This window comes from Zootermopsis nevadensis, unplaced genomic scaffold, assembly GCF_977971745.1.
Source record: "Zootermopsis nevadensis isolate Lab colony 2312 unplaced genomic scaffold, Znev_1.0 Znev_ptg000032l, whole genome shotgun sequence".
Taxonomy (NCBI): Eukaryota; Metazoa; Arthropoda; class Insecta; order Blattodea; family Termopsidae; genus Zootermopsis; species Zootermopsis nevadensis.
In genome coordinates this window covers 2,794,724-2,817,609 of record NW_028259164.1, presented here as the reverse complement: position 1 = coordinate 2,817,609, position 22,886 = coordinate 2,794,724, and the positions used below count along the sequence as shown (strand labels likewise).

The 22,886-nt window shown below is 41.6% G+C and overlaps 2 protein-coding genes across 3 annotated transcripts in view; one reads left to right on the top strand and one right to left on the bottom strand.

The window, feature by feature from the left end:
- HGTX (HGTX homeodomain transcription factor) overlaps positions 1-5,402 on the top strand; it is a 62,263-nt gene extending 56,861 nt beyond the window's left edge. Inside the window, exon 3 of the mRNA XM_087359590.1 lies at positions 1,180-5,402. Coding sequence (XP_087215716.1) covers positions 1,180-1,380 — 201 coding nt within the window. The 3' untranslated portion in view covers positions 1,381-5,402. The remainder of the gene's footprint in view (positions 1-1,179) is intronic.
- Positions 1-22,886, bottom strand: part of LOC110841329 (MAD2L1-binding protein) — a 177,737-nt gene that overhangs the window by 103,560 nt on the left and 51,291 nt on the right. Inside the window, exon 2 of one of the 2 annotated variants that reach the window (XM_087359598.1) lies at positions 4,979-5,019. The exons of the other annotated variant lie outside the window; for it this stretch is intronic. The gene's annotated coding sequence lies outside the window, so the exon portion shown is untranslated. The remainder of the gene's footprint in view (positions 1-4,978; positions 5,020-22,886) is intronic. 2 annotated transcript variants of the gene reach the window in all.

The following is a 22,886-nucleotide window of genomic DNA, read 5'->3' as shown; positions in this document are numbered from 1 at the left end:
TGGGTGTGGGATGTAGAGGCGGTCTTTAGAGCAGCCAGCACTATCTCGCCCACCCCACCTTCTATTCCTTTCCCAACTCTCCGCTCCATGATTGATGAGCATTACATGCTGGCCTAAATACCATGTAATTTGCAAATACAACGCATAATTACACTTGATTACCAGCGCCCTCTATTCGGGACTCACTTTATGATAAAAGATAGAGGAAGGCGAGCGAGTGAGGCAGACTGGATGATTAAAGCCGCGGTGATGTACTGCAACTCTTACTAACTACCACGAACAAGAGAGAGAGAGATACTGCGCGCTCAGAAACTCTGCGAGGCTTCCTACCAACGTTCTTGCCCACTTAACTACTCTAAGATTCAAACAAGAAGGCGCCTGGCTGTTTGTTGCGCATTAGGAAGTATCGCGGTGGGTGTTAGTTAAACCGATCAACAACAGAAAGTATTCGTCCCGAGGCTCCATCAATCGTTGTTCAAAACTTACATAACTTTTAGGTGAAAATAAAATTTTCATCGAGACTTGGTTTTGAAGGATTTTTAATTGTTTTCAGTGACAGGCGAAGGAAGACGATGGAACACAATGTTGCATGTTTTGACGGTTGGCCTCAGGAGGGTCATGTTCTAGCGGAAGATCTGACAACGCCGCAAATTTTGTAAAATCTGTCTAAGCCGTCTTGTTTGAATGATACGTTAGTACCAGGAATCTGCACACGGACACATAATTTCGAGAGTTTTTGAGGTCTGCTGAGATTACTATTACAAATTAGTTTCTGTGAATAAATACGAGAGTCTAACCAAACGTGGAACCTTCAGTGACAACAAAGCTCAACAGCGAGTCATCTATCGGGAAATGAGTTAGTCACAATGACAGTCGGTGGGTTTCGAATTGCGCGGGACACCCTCGATTAATTCCAAACATCAGCAAAATTTCGTGAATCTTGAATGTGTAAAAAAATAAACTAATATGTTAATCGGAAGGTTTAACGGTAACCACCAGATTTAAGAACAAATTTTGGAAACTCGTTATGATTTTGTGTAGTTTTATCACTTTTAATCAGATTTCGAAACTGTAATAAAATTTTGGTAGCGAATGATGAAAATACGAAAGGAAACGTTCCCCGTTTGATTTCAACGGGTCTTTTCCCCCAGTAATTTTTTTTCCCCTTACGTGTTTCAGGTCTGGTTCCAGAATCGGCGGACAAAATGGCGGAAGAAGCATGCTGCAGAGATGGCGACGGCAAAACGTAAACAGGAAGAAGCCGAGGGGTTGGCAGACGGCGACGGATCAGACAGGGACGAGGACGACCTCGGTGTCAGAGGCAACGCCGCCAAACGGCTGAGACGGGAACTGCAGGAGGAAGAACTCGCCCGACAGTGAAAGGGACTTAAGAACTACTGACGGTGAACCCACACGCCACGAGTGACCACGTGATGTGATGTGATTCCCATAACCTGACATTAAAAGCCGGTGGAGTAAAAGACAATGAGACGCTGGCTTTTATCCTATCACCAATTTATAAATCCAGTCTAATGCAGCATGACACGGAAAAATATTGAAATCAGTATATTTATACAGGGTGTAACATTTAAAACGTATGCGAACAACAATCACGTACAACAGTACAGAAATTGTTTCTGAAGCAGGGCCACATCGTGTAACAGTATCTACGAGAGTCAAGGTCACCGTATTTGCTAGGCCGATGCTTACACCAGTTGCGTCGAAATCGTATGTGAAACATTCAGCAATACGTGTCCTGACGAGGAATAACCTAATGAAACAACGTAACACCGACCGGTAACAACACTTCGGGACACAGAAAGTGTTTGTCTGTGTACAAGCGAACATCGAGCGCCGATTTCAAGTAGTGCATCACTTACGAGTTACATACGCAACGATTAATCGGTTTTGTCGTTCTGTGCGTGAAGGGAGTGGCTATATTTATAGTAGTTAAACTTACGTTTTAATTAGAACACTCTGTATGTGAAAACGTGTCTACAGAATACTGAACTGTGGAATACATTGATCAGTGACGTAAAAACCGAGAGAATAAGAGACCGGTAGGCACTTATTCAACTATAAAAACAGAATGATAAATACAATTATGTTTCAAAGTGCATAATCTACTTCGGAGAAAGACTAACATCTGCGAGCATCTGCAAGGTGTCAATTTAAATTCGAGTACACAGGTAATGGATCTAGGAATCCAAACTTCGTAATTAACATGAGTTTCCAGTATCAAATGCCAGCTTAATCAGACGCAAATGTTAAACAAAAACAGACAGCAAATAGAAGACCTGAAGCAGATACTGGCAACGACGTAACTAAGATATTTATTACAATAAATAAAGACGGTTTTAAAACAAAACAAATTACTTTGCGTCCAAAGAATCACGAATAAGCAAAACACAAGAAAGTGACATATAATTTAGGTGTAACATTTGTTGTAACTTACAGTGAACAGTAATGTAGGATATTATAATTTATAAACATTAATCAGTTTATGACCAAGCTGCATGTAGGGGGACTAAAGATCTGTTTCAAGAATTGGTTACAATCGGCGTTCACTGATGAAGTTGAACGCAATTATTACTTATCTGCTGCAGGCTGCAACCTACATGACTCACGGCTAAGTGCTACGTGGTTTTCGCCATACGAGTCAAGCATTGCTCCATGAAAATAATTAAATCAATTTAGAACAGAGGTTCCAGCCGGGAGCCGGAAAATGACAGATGCGTTCAACTTTGTCAGCGAACGGAAAATAAAACTGCTCTGTGACTTTTGACGAAATGTAAACGAATAAAAAGCTAGTCACTGATAAGTAATCATTACGTTAGTCAAGTTAATTAATTCTTAATCCCTGAACGGAATTATTTATAGTAAAGGGAATTAGCGTACAGAATCGAGAAAACAGATCTCAAGTTAATAAAACTTCCCTACTGATAATTACAAAATAAGATAAAATATAATTCATACCGTTTTCGGGCGTTGGACCATAAATTATAAATCTTCAACGATCTTAATAAAGATTATTACACAAAATTGTGATATGACACTTACGACGATGAATATGTTTCGCTTGATGACGCATTTACTAAGTTTACCCGAAATATCACATGACTATCATGTGACGAAAAGACATATTAATATTTTAGCAAATCTGAAAACCCAACAGTAAGACAGTGTTCGATGATTCATTATCTGTTTATTTAACGACGAATTCACAACTGCATAGTTTATATAGTGTCAATAAGAGGATGACTGTTTATAGTGACTATGCGATGAATGTGAAAGAGGTCGTGGCCTACTTTAAGACATTACTATATAATTTCCCTTGAAAAACTGAGACAAACCACCAAAAGACTCAGTCAAGAATGCCAGTCCTTTAGAAGAGGTCGACTCCTTTATCTCCCACGTTCAGAGCATCAATTATGAATATCTCACCGCGACTTCCGGTGTAGACTATTTACGTTTTACTTTAAACGCTGTGTATACGATAAACAAACAGTGAGCAGTGGCGTTTTATATGAGGTTTAATCTTCGAAACAAAATCATACTTGTACTGGAAACAAGAAACACTTAAAAAGTTTATTTTATTTTTTATTTTATAAAGAAATATTGAATATTTGTTTATAAAAATTCTAATAATTTAAAAAGCGTATATTTACACTATAATACCACGTAGTAATGCCCTTATTTATAAGGTAATAGCATCCGAGTTGGTTAATAAATTTCCCGCAGTTTTTGGAACTCAAACGTTCATTACCGTGTCCACAAAATTCCGAAACTGGAGTCTAGTCTGAGCCAGATTAACCCAGTTAAAACCCTCCCACCCTACTTGCTTAAGGCCCATATCACATTAACCACCCATTTCGAGTAACCATTCTTTCTTTCTGGTTTTAGATCCAAAAATCTGTAAGCATTTATCTGATGACTAAACACTTTATTAACACATTCATTTGACAACAATATTATATTAATTTAGAATATGCTGAGCCCCTTAATGCAATTTTCACTACAGATATTTTAAAAAGTCGAGGAGTTTTTGACCAGCTGAATGACTATCAGCTTCTCAAGAAATCTAAGATAACATATACAGTAGACTGCTCAATAACAGTGAACCATGTACGAAGAAACTGTCTTTATTTCATTTTCCACAGGATTATTTGAAACTTAACGTATTTCACGCCATAATCGAGATACCTACAAAAACACGACCATTTTGCAAAGACAGATAGACATAAACACCTGTAGATCCAGCCAAATTATTTTAATATTTCCATGAATTCATAAAATTACGGTAGAAATTCAACTGACAGGCAACCCTCTGTACAGTGGAAGTTTCATGTGTGAAAAATTAGTGTTGTTCTGTTAAAATGGTGATCAGATAACTTGGATCTCAGTGGTAAATACCAATGAGCTATAAACCGGCTGTGACATGCAGTAACATGTCAGGACTCGATCACCAAAGCCACGTTTCCGCGCAGTCTGAGATAAGAAATCAGTCTCGACACTTTTTTGATCAGATCTCACGTATTGAGATATTCGACTATTTGCTTCCTAATTACTCTTCACCCTCTGGATACAAAACTCGTCTAAATAATATTTAAGAATTCAGTCCGTACCGCGTAGAAAACACGACACTTCACCATTACAAAGATCAACTGGTTAACCCTTTGAAGCCGAAGCTCGTATAAATATTACGTAAGAATTCAGTCCGTACCGCGAAGAAAACACTACACTTCACCATTACAAAGATCAACTAGTTAACGCTGTTTAAGGAAGTAATCGCTGTTTAAACTGAGAATCATACAAAATCCATAAATATAAAATGAAGAGTTACTGATTGTTAAAGCAGACGGTAAATATAGTTACCACTAGGCTTTAAACGATTGAAGACCTATAAAGAATAAGCAATTAGGTTACTCTGTATCGACGAAAGTCGAGTGCAAAGTTGTACGTAATCTGAGGTACTCACTCGGGCGTTGAATACGAGAACGGCTTATGACGCCTTGTGATCTGTAGGAGAAACATTTTATTTAAAAAAATGTTTTGTTATAAACACAAATCAACATGTTTCTTTTTTCAGAACGAAACGCATGTCAGCTAATGTGTGTGTATGTGTGTGTGTTTGTGAGAGAAGATTCGAAATGTATATAACCGTTTAGCTGTGTTACTGTGTTACAAATAAAAAGTTACTATAGATACCGAATGTATGTGAATGTGTATGAGAAGGAAATAATTTACTGTAAATTTCGTGTATAAATGAAAATCGGAAACCAGCTGGATTTAAACAAAACCACGACTTGTAACAACAGATATTGTATAACGCATGAGCTACTAATATATTATAACAACATTTATTTGTAATATAAATATGTTGGCGAGAATCTCTTACACCGAAATAAGTGTTTTACGTTTTATTTACCTTACCAATGCACAATGAAGATTCAACGTGATAGCGGCTGTGATATAGAAGGCGAGGGATTTTTCTTAACTCCATGCCTGATCACAGCCGGTCTCACGATAAAAAGGACGCACTACCTTACGTCTTAAACCCTGACATTTCCTGATCATTATTCATTTATATCAGATCATATCCAGGTTATCTAACTAACTAACTAACTAGATGGCTTACCGAACCCGAAGGTTCATCACCGAATTAACCAAAGCCCTCCACCGGACCCTGTCCTGGGCCAACAAAATCCAGTTTCCTTCAACTCCTATCTCCCATAGATCCCGCCTGAGTATCTGCAGGATAAAAACATCTAGGATATAAATCTTACAGAAGAGTGATCAATCCACCTGTAAACTTGTAAGGTTATTATATTTAAGAAGACAGAAAGAAATATAAAGAAATTCACGAAATATTTAAGATCAGATTAAGGACGTGAAACGTTTTATAACATCCGGAACAGGTTCCTTTGCGTTCTTGACTAAAAAATATATAGAAATTTTACAACCTGCTTTATAGGGATATGAAAATGGTTTTACACGTGAAGTGATGGAATTTAAAAAAAAAAAATCCGAAGTGATGAAAGAATATTTAGGCCTAATAAACAGGAAATTACATAAGAATTGAGAAAATTACACAATGAAAAACTTCATAAGTTGTGCTACGCATCAGACATTATGAGAGTAATACAATGAAGGATAGGATGGGTAGGACGGGTAGAACACACGGGGAAATGAGAAATGCGTACGAAGTTTCAGTCGGGAAACCTTAACACATAAGATAACCTGAGAGACTTTGAGGTATGCAGAATATAGTCTCCTTGAATTAAAATGGATTTTAAAGAAAAAAGTGCGTTGATTTGTTTCTCGTCACGGTAATGAACTTAAAAAATTCCATAAAATGTAGAGAAGACTGAATATGTAGACAACTATCAGCTTTTCATTCATCTCTCCCATCTATACATTTAGTTGTTGACAGAAAAGTGGATATAAATCATGAACTTAGATTATTCATCTTTCAAATAATTAAATAAAGGAATCTAGACGCAAAACGAAAGAAATTGACAAAAAATATTAAATTTAAGCAACTAGGGAGAATAAGACTGAAATCTAGGAAAAACCTAACAGGTATCAACTACGATGAATTTTCTTTAAGCATTCAGTCCGTACCGCGAAGAAAACACTACACTTCACCATTACGTAGATCAATTGGTTAATCCTTTGAAGCCAAAGCTCGTCTAAATAATATTTAAGAATTCAGTCCGTACCGCGAAGAAAACACCGCACTTCACCATTACGTAGATCAACTGGTTAACGCTGTTTAAGGAAATAATCGCTGTTTACTCTGAGAATCATACGAAATCCACAAATTCAAAATGAAGGGCTACTGATTGTTAAAGCAGGTGGTACATACAGATCCTGAGATCTGACTTTAGACGCTATGTTGGGTAAGTACCGACACAAAATATAAAATTTAAATATTTAACTCTATTCTTCTATTCCTTTTGAAATTTGAAATGTCATAAATACCAGCGAGGTAGAAGACACAGCCAGGAAAGTTTATGACGTTAGCTTACAATAGGAAAGGTAGCAAAGCCTACTTTTATATGGCGAGAACTAGAATGCAGGGGGCCTTACGCGCATGCTCCGAGCGGAACACCCAGGCGTATCGGGCTAATGCCCAACGCCCAACCCAGCGCGTGGATGCCGCTGGACCAACTCAGAGACTTGCTCAAAAATAACAGACTCTTCATGATACGCTGATAGTTTCTCAGTCATATTTCAACAGGGATTTGTTTTTAAACTCGTCATTTCAAATCCGTTCGCTACAATTCGGGCATATTCGCTGGATTACGTTAAAATTTTGTTATTATTCTTAGGCGCTTTAGGGCGAGCGAATTACAGTTTACGAGCCGTTTCAGTCTGTCGCGTTTTTAAACGAGAATTGGCAACTTGCTATTGGCGGGTGACCACTGACGTCACAACAATGTCCTCGGATCATATCAGAGCAACAATGTCGTAACACGTTATTTATTTATTTAGTGTTCTGTCTGACGACAGGTCCATATGAACAGGATCCTTCCATCCTTTTCTCGGACTGGGACCTGTTCATATACGTTCTTGGCAGATGATCCAGAAGTGGTTTGCCATTGCCTTCTTCTGTGTGTGAATGGGATGCCACGGAGAAACCGGGGAAGCCCCCGGAGGAAAACTCCGTGTTGCCTAGACCACGGCCTTGCCCAACACAAGTTATAAATTCGGGCACCGCCGGGAATCGAACCCGAGACCCCAGGATTACAAGGCCAGCGTTCTAACCGCGGAATAATTACTTCGGATTACGTAAGTGCAACAATGACATTTGCTGCAACAATGCCTATGATCACTTCAATGCGACAATGCCCTGCGTGACGAGGCGTTAAGAACACTTTTGGAATCTTGTCTGTGACTTGTTCATTGCACAAGCCATTGTTTACAACATATGTTATGAGCATGTTGACGCAACAGTGGACTAAGAAACTAACCTGCGTGAGGAGAAGCCGAATGTGATGATGCCAGACAGTATTCTGACTGCAGAATGTTACTTGAAGCGTTGCAACAGTAACAAGTTACTGCAGTGTTTTTATTTGCTATATGCTGGAAAACACGTTAAGCATATTACTATAGCGTGTTCCGAAATCGGGGAAATACCGTGCGTTCCACGTCAGTTCGAAGTAAACGGCAAGAGAGTTACAGGGGCGGGAGGGGCATAAAGTAAGGAACCACGTACTATCCACACAAAACACATTTCCCAGCTGCAATACTTTGTACTCCGCTGTCTCAGGTGATGTTTTTAACTTACGTAGTATATTCGTTTATTTCAACCTTCCACCCGCAAACCAGCGACGTAAGCGAAACGCACGGTTTGTTCCAGACCTTTTATATGCTGACAGATTTTCGTGATTTTACTCAGTCCCCCCGAACAAATGTTAGTAGGATAACTTAAATAAAGCCAAGGCCGCTTGAATCAAAAATAATTAAACAAACAATAACTCTGATTTAAATAGTACGATCAAATATACCTCAAAACAGCAAAGCAAAACTGAAGGAATAATTTCATGTATAATGGAATACAAGACTCGCTTCTTCGTATGAGCGGTCCAGAAATTCAAAACGCGATACTTCGTCAGTAAAAAAAAAAAAAAAAAATGTAATCGGCTTATCAATTATGATTTTTAAAAAAAAAATTCCAGAAATTTCACGTTTTTAAATTACAATTCTTCACGAATTTCTACCAGATGTTTCGAATACATCATTACCAAGGACACGACGAGAAGTTTCCTGTTTAAAACCGCAGTTATTCACACCCTTTCGTCACAAGTTTTGAAGGCATTATCGTCAGAAACATGACGTCGACATGTTCCACTCCGGTTTGCAAAAACTGGATGATCCACACCACCCCCCTCCCCCGACCTAAAGTCAGCGAGCGTGGAATATCAGCGGGCTGTATATCACTTCAACTTGCGTCTTCTAATAAAATACAGTTACGTCTCCGTTCCGAAAGTGCATTGGGCCGAACTGGGTACAGAGCCATTTTGTTAAGTGCTCCACAGTGTGGAGGGGGGGGGGGGGAGTACCACCAGAATACCCATAGAATGGCATCCAAAGTCATAACATTAAGTGAAACGGGGGACATGGGATGGAGCTGTCACGTCCATTTTAACTTGCCACCTATAACACTTCGTTGATGAAGCAAGCTACTTTGAGCTAGAAACATCAAGCTAATAGGCCTACACACAGAATAGTCGATATGGACTTTTGACAACTTACAAATACTATCTCCCATTACGAATCTATACGTCTATAACACCCGATCACATTAGAAAACGAAAAGTCTTTTATTAAAATCGAATACTAACACTCAATCTGACATTCAAGCATTCTTAGAATAGTTGAAATCATCCACGAAGATCTTGGTCTTATGGTTTGTAACGCCTCGTGGACGTGTATATAGATATCAACACTTCGACCCAGAAGATGGATGCAGTGTGTTCTTCGAAACGTCAGTATCCTATTTGCAACACAACACGGCTTTGAATCCCAAAAGACGGGCGACGACATTTCCAGCGTTCTGACAACCTCAAATCTCATGCAGTTAAAATCGTTTCATAAATAACTGAAAGATCTACATAATAAGCGTATAAAAATATAGAGACTTTCATTCCATCACAAAAAGAATAACGCGGTAAGACGTAAATAGATGCTCGGAAATTGGTTGATCAAGTCTGTAAACATGTGTACCATCTCTGAATTTTGCTATGGGTTTTGTATAATTCTCATAATAAACAGCGATTATTTCCTTGAACAGCGTTAACCAGTTGATCTTCGTAATGGTGAAGTGTTGTGTTTTCTTCGCGGTACGGACTAGATTCTTAAATATTATTCAGACGAATTCTCGACACAGGTTTTCCTTGGTTTTCCTCTGTCTTCAAGCAAATGCTGAGATGGTTCCCAAGTTCCAAGTTGCCACTGCAAGCTTCTCATGCAGCCCTCCCGATTTAAATTAATCAAAATTTACCACCCCTTAACGCCGTCAAAATTTACCCCCCCCCCCCCCCCCCCTCAGTAGGAACTTCTAAATTATGTATTAAACTTCCAAATTAATAGTCTCAGCTTTCTCTAATACAAAATTTCAAAATTCCGTCTTTTATGCCAATCATCACACTAACGCCTTCACTCTTAATTTATCCTTAAGAGAAGGACGAGCGGGCATTGCCTGGGGACCTTCTAGCTATAAGATGCTCTTTCTCCCCCTTCGGAAGGCAAAGGCAAAGACTTGAATGAAAAATAAGGAATTTCAGAAGAAAAAAAATCCCCATGAAATTATTGAAAACAATTAATTAGGCAATTTGTTTATGATTTTAAAACAAATATATTTTATCGATTCTTGACAATGTGGTATGCACAGCTTTCATTTACGTAAACGTATTAATGTAGCAGAGAAACACCGACGACAGCTCAATGTTTGATTCTTTACATCCCCTAAAGGGTGGATAAGGGTAGTTTTAAAGTAAGGGGAGAAGTGAATAAAGCGAGAAGAAGCGTGTAATGCTTTTACACTGTAATAATATTATAAAAGCAGAGAGGAAATGTTGCTCACACTGAACACTGAAATCCATTGCTGCAAAGCATCAGCCAGTCTGTTTCTAAGTTTTATGGCTCAAGAGTGCCCCGAGCAGCGAAATGGGCTCTGAGCGTTATACGAAGTGATAGCTCATGAATCAGCTGCGCCCCACCGAAACATCCAGATAAGTGCATCCCCCCCCCCCCTCGCAGTGCCAACTTCTTTTAAAAGAAATTTATTTTGCGGTTTTAATGGCCGCTAACTGGCAAGTCTAGATTTTTCTCTCGCAATTTAAAAGCGACAAGACAAAAATTAGCAGACTCGCAGATGGTATATCATCTTTCAGTGTTTAAGTCTGGTGACTGTGCATGAAAACAACATCGACTTCTGCAGGGCTAAGAATATAAGCCCGCTGAATCCAATCCATACCCTCTATCCAATATTTCCGCAAGATGCATTTTAATATTATCCTTCCACCGACGCTCATATCTTCCAGAAGATCTCTCCATTTTAGGTTTTCAAAGCAAAATACTGTATTCATTTCTCATATAATTCGTGTTACATATTGCAGAAGGCACTGACTCAGTACTGTATCATTTTAAGTCATAAAATAAAGTAAATCAGTTCTCTGAACTACATTATATCAAATAAGTGGCAGGATTTATATCGATATATCGACAGTCGATTTTCAAGTATTATTTTTTTCATTTATTCATCCAGTTTACTTTTATAGTTATTGAATTATTGTAGTGATGTCTCGTCTATTCTTAATTATCTTCCAACATCTTCATTCTGTATAAGACCCGTCTTTCTGTATCTTAAAATCGTTCTAAAAACGTATTTCCGCAAACAAACAAAAAATTCGTAATTCACATTTAAATTTTCTGTTCATTATTCTCATTTGTTCTTTCGTTAACGTCTAATGCTCGGATGTTTAAAAATCACACGTGTTTTTGCGTAGAACGGGCGTCTTGGTAAGGTTTGTTTTAAGCATTCCCTAGGATGAAAATGTTCAGTTACATGAATTGAAATCTTCAATCAATGTAGTGACGTCTTCTCGTGTGATCAGCACGGAATTATTAACCAACGTTTCGCATGCTATCTCTGCCTCCATCGTCAGGAATTGACGTGTGCGGTTATATTTAAAAAAATCCTCCAGATGTTTTCTTAATTTTTTAGAGTAACATTACTGTCCCTATCATAAACTATGATTATTATTATTATTAGTGTTCTGTGTGACGACAGGTCCATATGAACAAGATCCTTCCATCCTTTTCTCGGACTGGGACCTGTTCATATACGTTCTTGGCAGATGATCCAGAAGTGGTTTGCCATTGCCTTCTTCTGTGTGTGAATGGAGTAATTGTTGGGATGCCACGGAGGAAAACTCCGTGTTGCCTAGACCACGGCCTTGCCCAACACAGGTTATAAATTCGGGCACCGCCGGGATTCGAACCCGAGACCCCACTATTGTTTCACATTCGAAAGAAAAGATACTGAACTGCAGAACAATCAATTGTTGGTCTACTCTCATAACGTTCCAAAACTAACACGTAACAATGACGAAAGCAGAGACACCATCTGACGGTAAAATTCAGTACCTCCTCTGTTTTAATTCACAAGGCTCTAACCAATCCCTGTCCACACATTCGAAAAACAGAAGATAAATATCATTCTTTTCTGGTGTAGTTGCGTTTTTCAGCACAATATAAAAGTTTCTATAGAGTCTGAAAATCCAGAAACAACGCAAGGAAGGCATAAAACAAAACACGAACGTCCATTTTCCAAGCCGCTATTTCCAGAGGATATTTGGAGGAGGCGCTGGAACCTCGTCCCTGTTTCAACTCTTTCTTATTCTAGCGCTGAATATAGACACTACATCTCCCCCTCCCGCCAACGCCCTCAACTACCATCAGTATCAAAATGGCACGTGCTCACTCAACTTGAAAGCACACATTCTCAGAACACGCAACACAAAATCACACGTTCATACGAACACACAAACACCACGAAGCACGGAATTTATTAAGCAGTTTAAGGCCACTCATTTCGTTAAGAAATTATCCTTTTTCTTGCGAAAATCATCCTAATATATTAAATAATATAATCCTATAAACACGGATCAATTCGAGAAAGGCTTCATATAACACACATCAGAATCCTTCACGTACACGTCTCATATGTAAAATAACATACGACGAAAAAACTTGGATGAAAGAGACCACTTGGAAGACAAAGGCGTAGATGGGAGGATAATATTAAAAACACGGTTCGGGTTATGTCCAGTGGCGGGTAATGAACGTGTCGGTGTCACAGAAGACTGGACATTTCTTTAACAGCTGAGCGACTATCAGTTGCTCAAGAAGGATTCTGGTTAATCGCGTTGGTGGGCTACTCAACTGCTTTGTAAACTGTTCGTTGCATATCTTTATTTTTCTTCAGGATTATTAGGGCTAAAAAAATGAGATATCTGTTTCGACTCACAAGTTAACCTTCTATCGTGGTGATTTCTTTCAAAAAGCACATAAACCCTTGAGCAGAGGATAAGACTCAAAATCGCAAGTCAGAAACAAGAAAGGAAGTTATCCAGACGACATGAAACAATTCTTTCTCGGATAGAACTGCTTGAGGTTGCCATAGTGATCCCACATCAGCCAATAAGGTGAAAGCAAAAGTGGCTTATGTTTTACACTTATTCCTCCTGGGCATCACAGCACAATTCAAACAACGTTTCTTTCCAGATTCCTTATTAAGGCAAGTTGCGGTGCTCTTGGATACGGACTTGGTCCTCGTAATTACAGAACACGTAAAATTATAACAAGTTAGAAAACCTACGCAGGGCGTTCGCCAGAATGTGACCTTCAAGCGTTGCAAATGTCGCCAGTGAAATGAAATTTGTCTGGGATGTACAAGCCTCGGGACGCCTATATGGGGATTCCCCATTCCCTGATTTCGTGGCTAGAGATTCCCCACCCAGTCTACTTCCGAGCCCAAACGGGTGGAGCTCAGTCGAAATCACGGCTTGTGGTCTAACAGGATGCTGGAACAAACATTACATCGTATTCGGGAGGTCCCCTGTCAAAATCTCGACTCAAAGACCAGCTAACATTACTAAAGTTTTTCTTTGGTTTTCCTCAGTCCCTCCATGCATATTCCAGGACATTTTCTTAAATTACGCCACGGTTGTTTTATCCAATCTTATTTTAAATTCATTATTCGACGCTACATAGTTTGACCTACTAACAACCTCATTAAATAAACCAAGAATAAACAAGTAATTAAAATACTAGGAATGCATATTCTATGTGTATTGCAAGTGTCGTATATTACATGTCAGTGACAGTGAAAACTATTTACATTTCGGCCTATGATTTAATATTATATTCAACGCTGTGCGGAGGCGACACATTCTGACAATTAAACACGAGTACAGCGAAACATAAACTTCAGCTCGGTTATGCAACGGAGAGCCCACAATGCATCATTGCGTTATCAGAAGGCAACGTAATTCGTTTCTGTTTCCATCGGGTCCTGCATTCATACTTTCACTTATCCAAACGGCCTACAATAAATCCCCATCCCACCCCTGAAAGATCCACCAGAGAGGGTTGCGGGAGGGGGTATCTCTCCCCTGTACACAGAAGCCGATATTAATAAGGGAGGGTGGGGACGAAGACGCAAGCAGAAATCAAATTGTATTAATTTTATCGATAATGAAATTGTCTGTCAGGCGGAAGAAAGAGGGGAAAAGATTACTTTGGAGAATTGAATCATAAATGGTGATATTAAAAATGTTATGATTTATGAGTCTCAGTTAAGTGTAATACTTCTGTTAGGTTAAGAATCAGTCGTAATTAGTTTCCATCAGAGGGCCAATTTAGTAATGAAACATGTGTACAAAATTAAAATGTCACGCACAGACAGAGTTTAGATAAGAAACGATAAACGGGCGAACTACGATCATGGCTTCCGCACAGTTCATAACAACCTTCCATTCTTATGCCGTTGTATTACCGGCAGAAACATTCTTCCCCGTGAGAATCAGTTTCGTTCTTGAGAAGACAAGTCAGTCAAGAATTTTCTCGCCGATCATGGATACAGAAGGTTCGTCGCCGTCTCCACAAAATCCCACCAACAGTCCTCAATATGACCCACATAAATCCATTCAACACTTTATCTCAATACTTCCTCAATATCCATTTTAATATTATCCTCCCATCTGCGTCTAGGTCTTCCGAGTGGTCCCTTCACCTCATAATCCAACCAAAAATTTCAACCCGCCCATCTCATCCTCCATGATTTGATCAGCCCAATAATAAAAATCTGGTGAGTATAAAAATCATGCAATTTTTCATCAGGCCTACGCAGTTTTCTCCAGTCTCCTGTCACTTAATCTCTGTTAGGTCCGAATATTATCCTCAGTGAAATGTTCTAACTTACCCTCAATCTGTGTTCTTCGCTAAATGTTAAAGGCAAGTTTCGTGTCAGTAAAAGTGACTTAAGTCGTAAAAGTAGTTTTACAGTTTTTAAGCGACATTATAAAAGATTATACACGTAATTCAATTCCCTACCCTTTTTTCTTTGTAAAGGGGTATTAATTTTGATTTATTATTGTCATTTAAGATATTTTAAAGACTAGAGCAGAGCGCTCCTTTCGGAGCTCCTCGGGGGGGGGGGGGGGGTCAAGTTTTTAAAACCCCTTCGTTGGGGTTGGTTGCGTTTTAAAATTTTGTGTAAGAAACTGAACTAACCCCCGAATGGAGGGTTAAAACACTTAACCAACCCCCCTTCGGGGGGGTTGGTTTAGTGTCTCATTCAAGTGTTTTAACCCTTGTGTATTATTATTATTTAGTGTTCTGTGTGACGACAGGTCCATATGAACAGGATCCTTCCATCCTTTTCTCGGACTGGGACCTGTTCATATACGTTCTTGGCAGATGATCCAGAAGTGGTTTGCCATTGCCTTCTTCTGTGTGTGAATGGAGTAATTGTTGGGATGCCACGGAGGAAAACTCCGTGTTGCCTAGACCACGGCCTTGCCCAACACAAGTTATAAATTCGGGCACCGCCGGGAATCGAACCCGAGGTGTAAGAAACTAAAATAACCCCTCCAAAATGGGGGGTTAAAACACTTGCGTTTTAAAATCTTGAGTAAGACACTGAACTAACACCCCCCTAATCACAAATTTTTATAGTAGATAAGGACATACAGAATAATTATTAACAGTTTAAGTAAATGTTTTAAGCGACACTTCGAAACAAAAACAATTTTGTTTTCTACGGCGTTTTACACAGTTCACTAGACAGTGTCATCCTGACACAAAATGTCGACAGAAGAAAGCAGCATGGTCTCCTAGAATCCAAAGAATTTTGATAACATTTTCGTCTTCCTACAAACCCTCCAGAGCGTTCGCTCCAAATAAGCCCACAACGCAAGGATCATTATTACAAGAGGAGCTTTTTATTTTCATTCTCTTTCTGCACCTTCGTATTAGGTCGAAGTTCCGATTTTCCTCTTCTCTGCATTATTTTTCTCCCTTCGTCCTTTATCATGATGCTTCGAGTCTCTCACAGACCCCATCAAAGCGGCCATATTTCACCCCGCCCCGTCGCCATGGTGGCGAGGCTGTGGAAACCATTACAACCTCAAGACAAGGTGCGGATAAGTCCACAATAATTGAATTGTCTCTCAAGAGACTGCATGCAGCGCTCGTACACTCAACTTCCTCTGAAAGTGGACATCTGACGTAGTTGAACATGTATCCGTGGTTTTATCATCAAAATATATTTTCCCCCATTTCAAAAGCCGCACTACATCGAAATCACGATGATTTCCATAATACCATCTCTCAGCTTGTGACGGGAAAATGTTGTTAAAAACGGACAGACAGGGAACGGGAAAATTTCCCTTCTACTGACATAATTGCAAAGCTTAATAAGATTTAAATACATAAAATTGAAAAAAAAACGACTTTTTTTAAATCAATTCTGAAAATATAATTTCAGTGTCTTTTTGTGAGCGAATGGTTTAGGTCCACCACCACCAAACGGATTTATACAAAACCTAGTATTTGATGTCCAAGAATAAAATTTATCTGATTTAATTTCGGTTCGTTTCAGTACAACATAACCTCTCTTTTACTTAAACCGCAGATAAAAGTTGATCGATTTTATTAAATGTTGTTAATCGTGTAAGTAATTCTCTATCACATCAAGATTTATAATATTGTTATTCCAAATATTTCAATATGATAAAATAACACCATTCAACAAACTGCGAAGACATTTGTGTGTGACTGCGCAGCGCTGACATCTTTGCAAAACAATAGCGGTTTCTGTTAAAACCCGAAATGTGTTCCGTCATTATTTTCGTTCCCAGTCGATCCACGTTTTAAGCACATCATTTGAGACCTAATTCAGTTATTTCCGATTAACAGTGGCGTCTGGGCGAACAAATTGTTTCGTTCGTTTAACAACCTAACCGACGTGATATCAGCAACGTATCCAATAACGCAGATTGCATACAGTCGCAGGGGAAAGAATATTTATGACTGTCAGGAGTGTAAACAGTTTTACAGTTTTGCATTACTGATGCTACCTGCAAGGATTTCAAAGGAAAATATCAGACATTCTGCCAGTAATGGAGACAAAAATGAGAGTTCAACAGACTAGCACTCAGCCTATCTACAGACTTCAAGAACCTCTAAAATTCAGTTAGGAGAGAAGTATAATTGTAAAGATTAAAATATACAAAATAACAATTTTATCTGTTGTTTTGTACGGGTGTGAAACCCAGTCTCACGTTAAGGCAACAACACAGATTGAGGATGGTTGAAACCAGGGTTCTGAGGGGAATATTTTGGACGTCAAGGGGATAAAAAGACAGCAGATTGGGTCCATTACGAAGATAAAACCAAGGAGGGTGATATGGGCGGGACATGTAGCGCGCATGAGCAGATGACAAATACATAAGCTACAAAACCTGAGAAAAATGCAAAATAAGACCAAGGTGTAGATGGAAGGATAATATTAAACTGTAACTTATGGAAGTCGAGTCAGACAGAATCTATTGGATTAATCTGGCTCAGGATAGAAACTGGTGGCGGGATTTCGTGAACACGGCAGGGGATTTATTTACTAGCTAAGCGACTAACAGCTTCTCAACAGGGAACGATGTAGCACGCACGTTTTAAATATTTTCCTGAGCATAATTTGAATGAAGCTGTTATCAACTGTCTATCCCTGTGAAGGAACATCCTGTCAAAAGAATCCCACTGTCTGTCTGTCTGTCCTGTTGGAGACGGATCCAGTCCAGCGATAGTGCTGCCTCTGACGAATGACTCGGTTAAGACACAATTCCTTCTCAGAGTTTTCTCTTCTTGAAGATAAACTAAAGCACGCTGAGTTAACCCGCGTGTCGCGGAGTCCCGAGACAGAATTATTGGGAGTATCAGACGGGAGTAGGAAAAACTAAGATTGAAGAAGGTTTTACAAGAAGGCGTAAGATGGCGACCGCATTGCGGGAACATTAGGCACTACCTCTCACGAAAAGTGGCTCAGATAACGGTATTATTGCCCTGAGCTAAGACAAATGGGCCAATTTAAACTCCCCTTTTCCTTAGCACCTTTTTTAGTTACGAAACGGAGAGCTGGAATAAATCGTTTTAAGAAGAATTAAGACGAAAACTCTGACAAAGAATTTCTTTATACGTCTCCTACTTTCACTGTCTTTCGGATTCTTGCAGACAAGTCTTCTTACAGAAAGTATAAAGAAAGAAAATGCAACTTTAGGGGTATAAAAACCAGCAACACACGCGTTACCGCCATTTTGTTTTATTAAGGATAAATAACACAAAAATTAACAAAATTTCGCTCCGGTGAGGAACGAAAATTGTAATCGTAATCCAACGAATCGAAATTTACGGAAAGACAGCTGTTACCATGACTACCACCAAAGCCATCAAGCACCATCATAAAAATATAAAATATTGCACTCATCCGACATATTGCAGGCATGCGCGGTGTTTAACGGACTTTGTCAGAGAATACATGGCCCACCCACCCAGCCTGAGCCAGATTAATCCAGTCCACACGCTTTCATACTTTTTTAAGATTCGTTTTAATATTATCCTCCCACCGACACTTAGTTATTCCAAATTCTCCTCCATACGGAATTTCAGGCCAAAGTATTAAGTGTGCCTACAAACGCTGATGCATACATTTGACAAATGAAGGTAAAGTTTGTGGTACAAGGCAGCCGGACGACTTCAAAAATTAATTTAAATATAATTAATAAACACTAAAATAATTGTAGAATTAATAAATCATATATTCATCCTTTGAAAGCTGGAGAGAGAGAGAGGGGGGGGAAATTTGTGGGGGGGGAAGTGAGAGACACTTCGATATCTGGGGGGGAAAGAGCATCTTATAGTTAGAAGGTCCCCAGGCAATGCCCGCTCGTCCTTCTGTTAAGGATAAAGTAAGAGTGAAGACGTTAGTGCGATAATTGGAAAAAAAGACGGAATTTTGAATTTTGTATTAGAGAAAACTGCGGCTATTAATTTATATATAAGAATTCAGTCCGTACCGCGAAGAAAACACCACACTTCACCATTACAAAGATCAACTGGTTTAACGCCGTTTAAGGAGATAATCGGGGTTTACTCTGAGAATCATAAGAAATCCATAAATTCAATACGTGGGTAGAACTCAGAGTTACTTCGTGTTAAAGCAGGTGGTATATATGATTACCACAGTGCTTTAAAATTCAAAATTACAGCGAAATAGTAGCGACAGACCTGTTTTAAACGAGACAACATTTTTATTCTCTTTTGATTGAATTAACAGGAGTTTACAGACAAACCCTCAGAGACGAATTTTTACATGGTCTGCTCACGAGAGCTACGATTTCTGGATTGTGTTCCTAAGAACATGGCATTACTTCTGGAAGCAGGAAGTGGAAAATAAAACTTAGCTCCGATAAAATCCATTAAACTCAGTAAAACTGAACCTAGAATAAAGTAGTATGGTGAACCAGCCTGTTCATTTGACCTGGAGTGGGCCGCGGGGGTGAGGGTTCAAGACGGATAGCCACTTAGTTTCAATAACTCGAAGACGCACTACACCCAACAGAAGACAAAGTATGGCGAGCGAAGTTTATTGCTGGGAAGGGGGGGGGGGGGTGCTGGTATAGGGGTCAAGGGTTCTGTCGTTATGGGGTCCTGCGTCCACTGGACCTGCCATACGTCTTGCAGTGGCGATCCAATTGATGTCCGCTGCCCTGCCAAACCAGGAAGTGGACAGACCCGCACTACAGTGACAATTTAAAATGGCCTTTATATTGGTTCGAAAGATGATAGTTCTCAAGTTTGTACCACGGCCGGAAACACACAAAACATTTATTTCGTTAAACCTATTCAACTCTTTAGAGCACGAACAGGCTACATAAACAATCAGCAAATCTTAATTTTGAATTTATGAATGCGTTTCGTAAGATTCTCAGAACAAACAGCGATTATTTCCTTAAACAGCGTTAACCAGTTGATCTTTGTAATGGTGAAGTGTGGTGTTTTCTTTTCGGTACGGACTGAATTCTTATTTAATTAAACGAGTCGATAGCACGAGGCCCCGACGTGGCGAAAGTGCGTTCCCTTACTGAGATCTGCGGTCTGCGGGTCAAGGTAGAAACATATGTTGCACCAAAGGGGCCCATGCAGTGTAAACGGTGCCAACGCTTCGGGCACACGCAGCGGAACTGCGGTTATGCACCCAGGTGCGTGGCCTGCGGGGACGCTCACCCATCCGGGTCGTGTGCCACCCCCAAGCAACAACTTAAGTGCTGCAGCTGCGGAGGCAACCACACTGCGAACTATAGAGGTTGCAGTAAGTGGAAGGAAGCCAAGACGGCCGCTGCACAGCGTGCGAAAGGGGATCGCGGCCGAAAGGACGACGTCTCCACGCGCCTGCCAGCGCCCAAATCGGCGCTAGCTAAGCCTTCCCTCGAGCAGGAGAACTTGGGCCCTGGGTGGAACCACGTGGTCCGTGGTGGCCGCGTCGTCAAGGCTGCGGCTATGAAGAACCCCGCCCCAACGCCAACTGGAGCCATTGTACAGACTGAGCGGCAGACTATCCCCAAGGGCGGCCGTGCCAAGCCCGCTCGTCCTGTGGCGCCGGTGGCAAATCCCACAGCACCTGCTCTCAAGAAGACTGACCCCACCCCACCCAAGGGTCAATCACCGCTCCAGGACATCTCAGATATCCTGGAAACCCTCTCACCACGGGTCTGCATTGAGTTGACACGACGTCTCCTCGCCGCGATCCATTCACTCCCCCCCGGGGGGTCTCGTCCGCGAGCCCTCCTCAAAACCGTTCTCCTCTTCATGGCCGACAATGACTGCACGGCCTAGAGGACACGGTAGCAAGGCCTTGCGGCTGGCTTACTGGAACGCCGACGGTGTCCGCGACAGGAAGCTGGAGCTGGAGCAGTTCCTCGGTGACTACGGAGTCGATGTTTGCCTCCTGAACGAGACGCACCTCACGTCGGGTCGGGCCTTGAGGTTCGCGAACTACATTTGCCACCGTACGGACCGCCCGACGCTAGGGGGTGGCACAGCGATCCTTGTCCGCAGGGGCATTGATCATTACCCTGTGCCGGTATCGGGTCTACAACAACTAGAAGCAACCGCCATTCACCTGGTACTGGCAACCAGGAAAGTCAAGCTAGTGGCGGCATACCTCGCACCCACCCGGCCATGGATAGAGTCGGACCTGACCGAGTGCTTGAGCGGGGGTTTCCCGGTCCTCTTGGCTGGTGACCTCAACGCGAAACACACGGACTGGAATTCTAGCCTTATCTCTACTAGGGGCTCGCTCCTGCGTGATTACGCCAACAGAAATTCCTGCTTCATCTACGGGCCGGATTCTCCAACCACGGCTCCCTACACACACAACGCCACACCTGACGTCCTTGATATTGTCCTCATCAAGGACTTCGTCCTACCGGTGCACCTGACTGTCTGCCCCGCACTCAGCTCAGATCACCTGCCCGTCCTCGTCGACACCACGTGCCGATCGTCCTTTCAAAACCTGCCTGATCGCCCGGACTTCGCGAGAATGGACTGGGCTGCATTCCAGGCTTGCCTCGAAAGCAGACTACCGGGGAACCCCGTGGTAAACGACGAGGAAGAAATTGACAAGTGCGTCGAGGAGCTGACCAGTGCTATCCTGGAAGCCACAGCAGCGTCCGCTCCCAAGCTTCGACCCCGCATTGACAGGCGACCGCTTCTACCCGCTAGTATTCGAGATGAAATACGCCTGAAGAACCGGCTGAGGAGGCGATGGCAGGTCACAAGAGACCCCGCTCTTAAGACCCAGGTCAATCGACTCCAGAGGTCGGTGACCTATCGTCTCAACGAGTGGCGGAACGAACAGTGGAGCGACACGCTCGAATCCTTGGACTGCGAGGACCAGTCGCTTTGGAAAATGACCAAGCGTGTGATGCGAGTCCCCACTCCGTCGCCCCCCTTCTTAGTGATGGGAGGACTGGCTCTCTCGAACCCCGAGAAGGCAGAAGCCCTAGCCGACAGCCTTGAGGTCCAGTTCCAGCCGGTAGACTACCCGTCGGACCTGACTACAATTGACATGGTTAACGAGGCGATGCGAGCATACGAGTATGCCCCTGTAAATGAACCAAAATTAACCAGTCCATCGGAGGTCGCCCAGGCCATCAAGGGACTCAAGCTTGGCAAGGCTCCGGGCCCCAACGGTATACCGAACAGGGTCCTGAAACATCTCCCACGACGCGCGGTAACCTTTCTCACGAAAGTGTTCAACGCGGTCCTTCGCAGGCAACACTTCCCCTCGGCATGGAAACACGCTCGAGTGGTGTCCATACTGAAGCCGGGGAAGGACCCCACGCTACCTTCTTCCTATAGACCCATCAGTCTTCTCGACACGGTCGGCAAACTCTGCGAGAAAATCCTACTAACGAGGGTCCTACACGAGGTCAGTGAACGCGGGCTGCTGCGCGACGAGCAGTTTGGGTTTCGACCCAGACACAGCACATCGTTACAGCTGGCTCGCCTCGTCGAAAGGGTCAACAGAAACCTTGATGAGAAGCGGCTAACCGGCGCGGTTTTCCTGGACGTGGCCAAAGCCTTCGACACAGTCTGGGTCCAAGGCCTCCTATACAAACTGACCGTCCTCAACTTCCCGTCGTACTTGGTAAAAACCATCTCTTCCTACCTCGCTGACCGGACATTCCAGACATCCTTCCAGTCGGCCACGTCCACACGTCGTACCATGCGGGCTGGAGTTGTGCAGGGCGGAATTC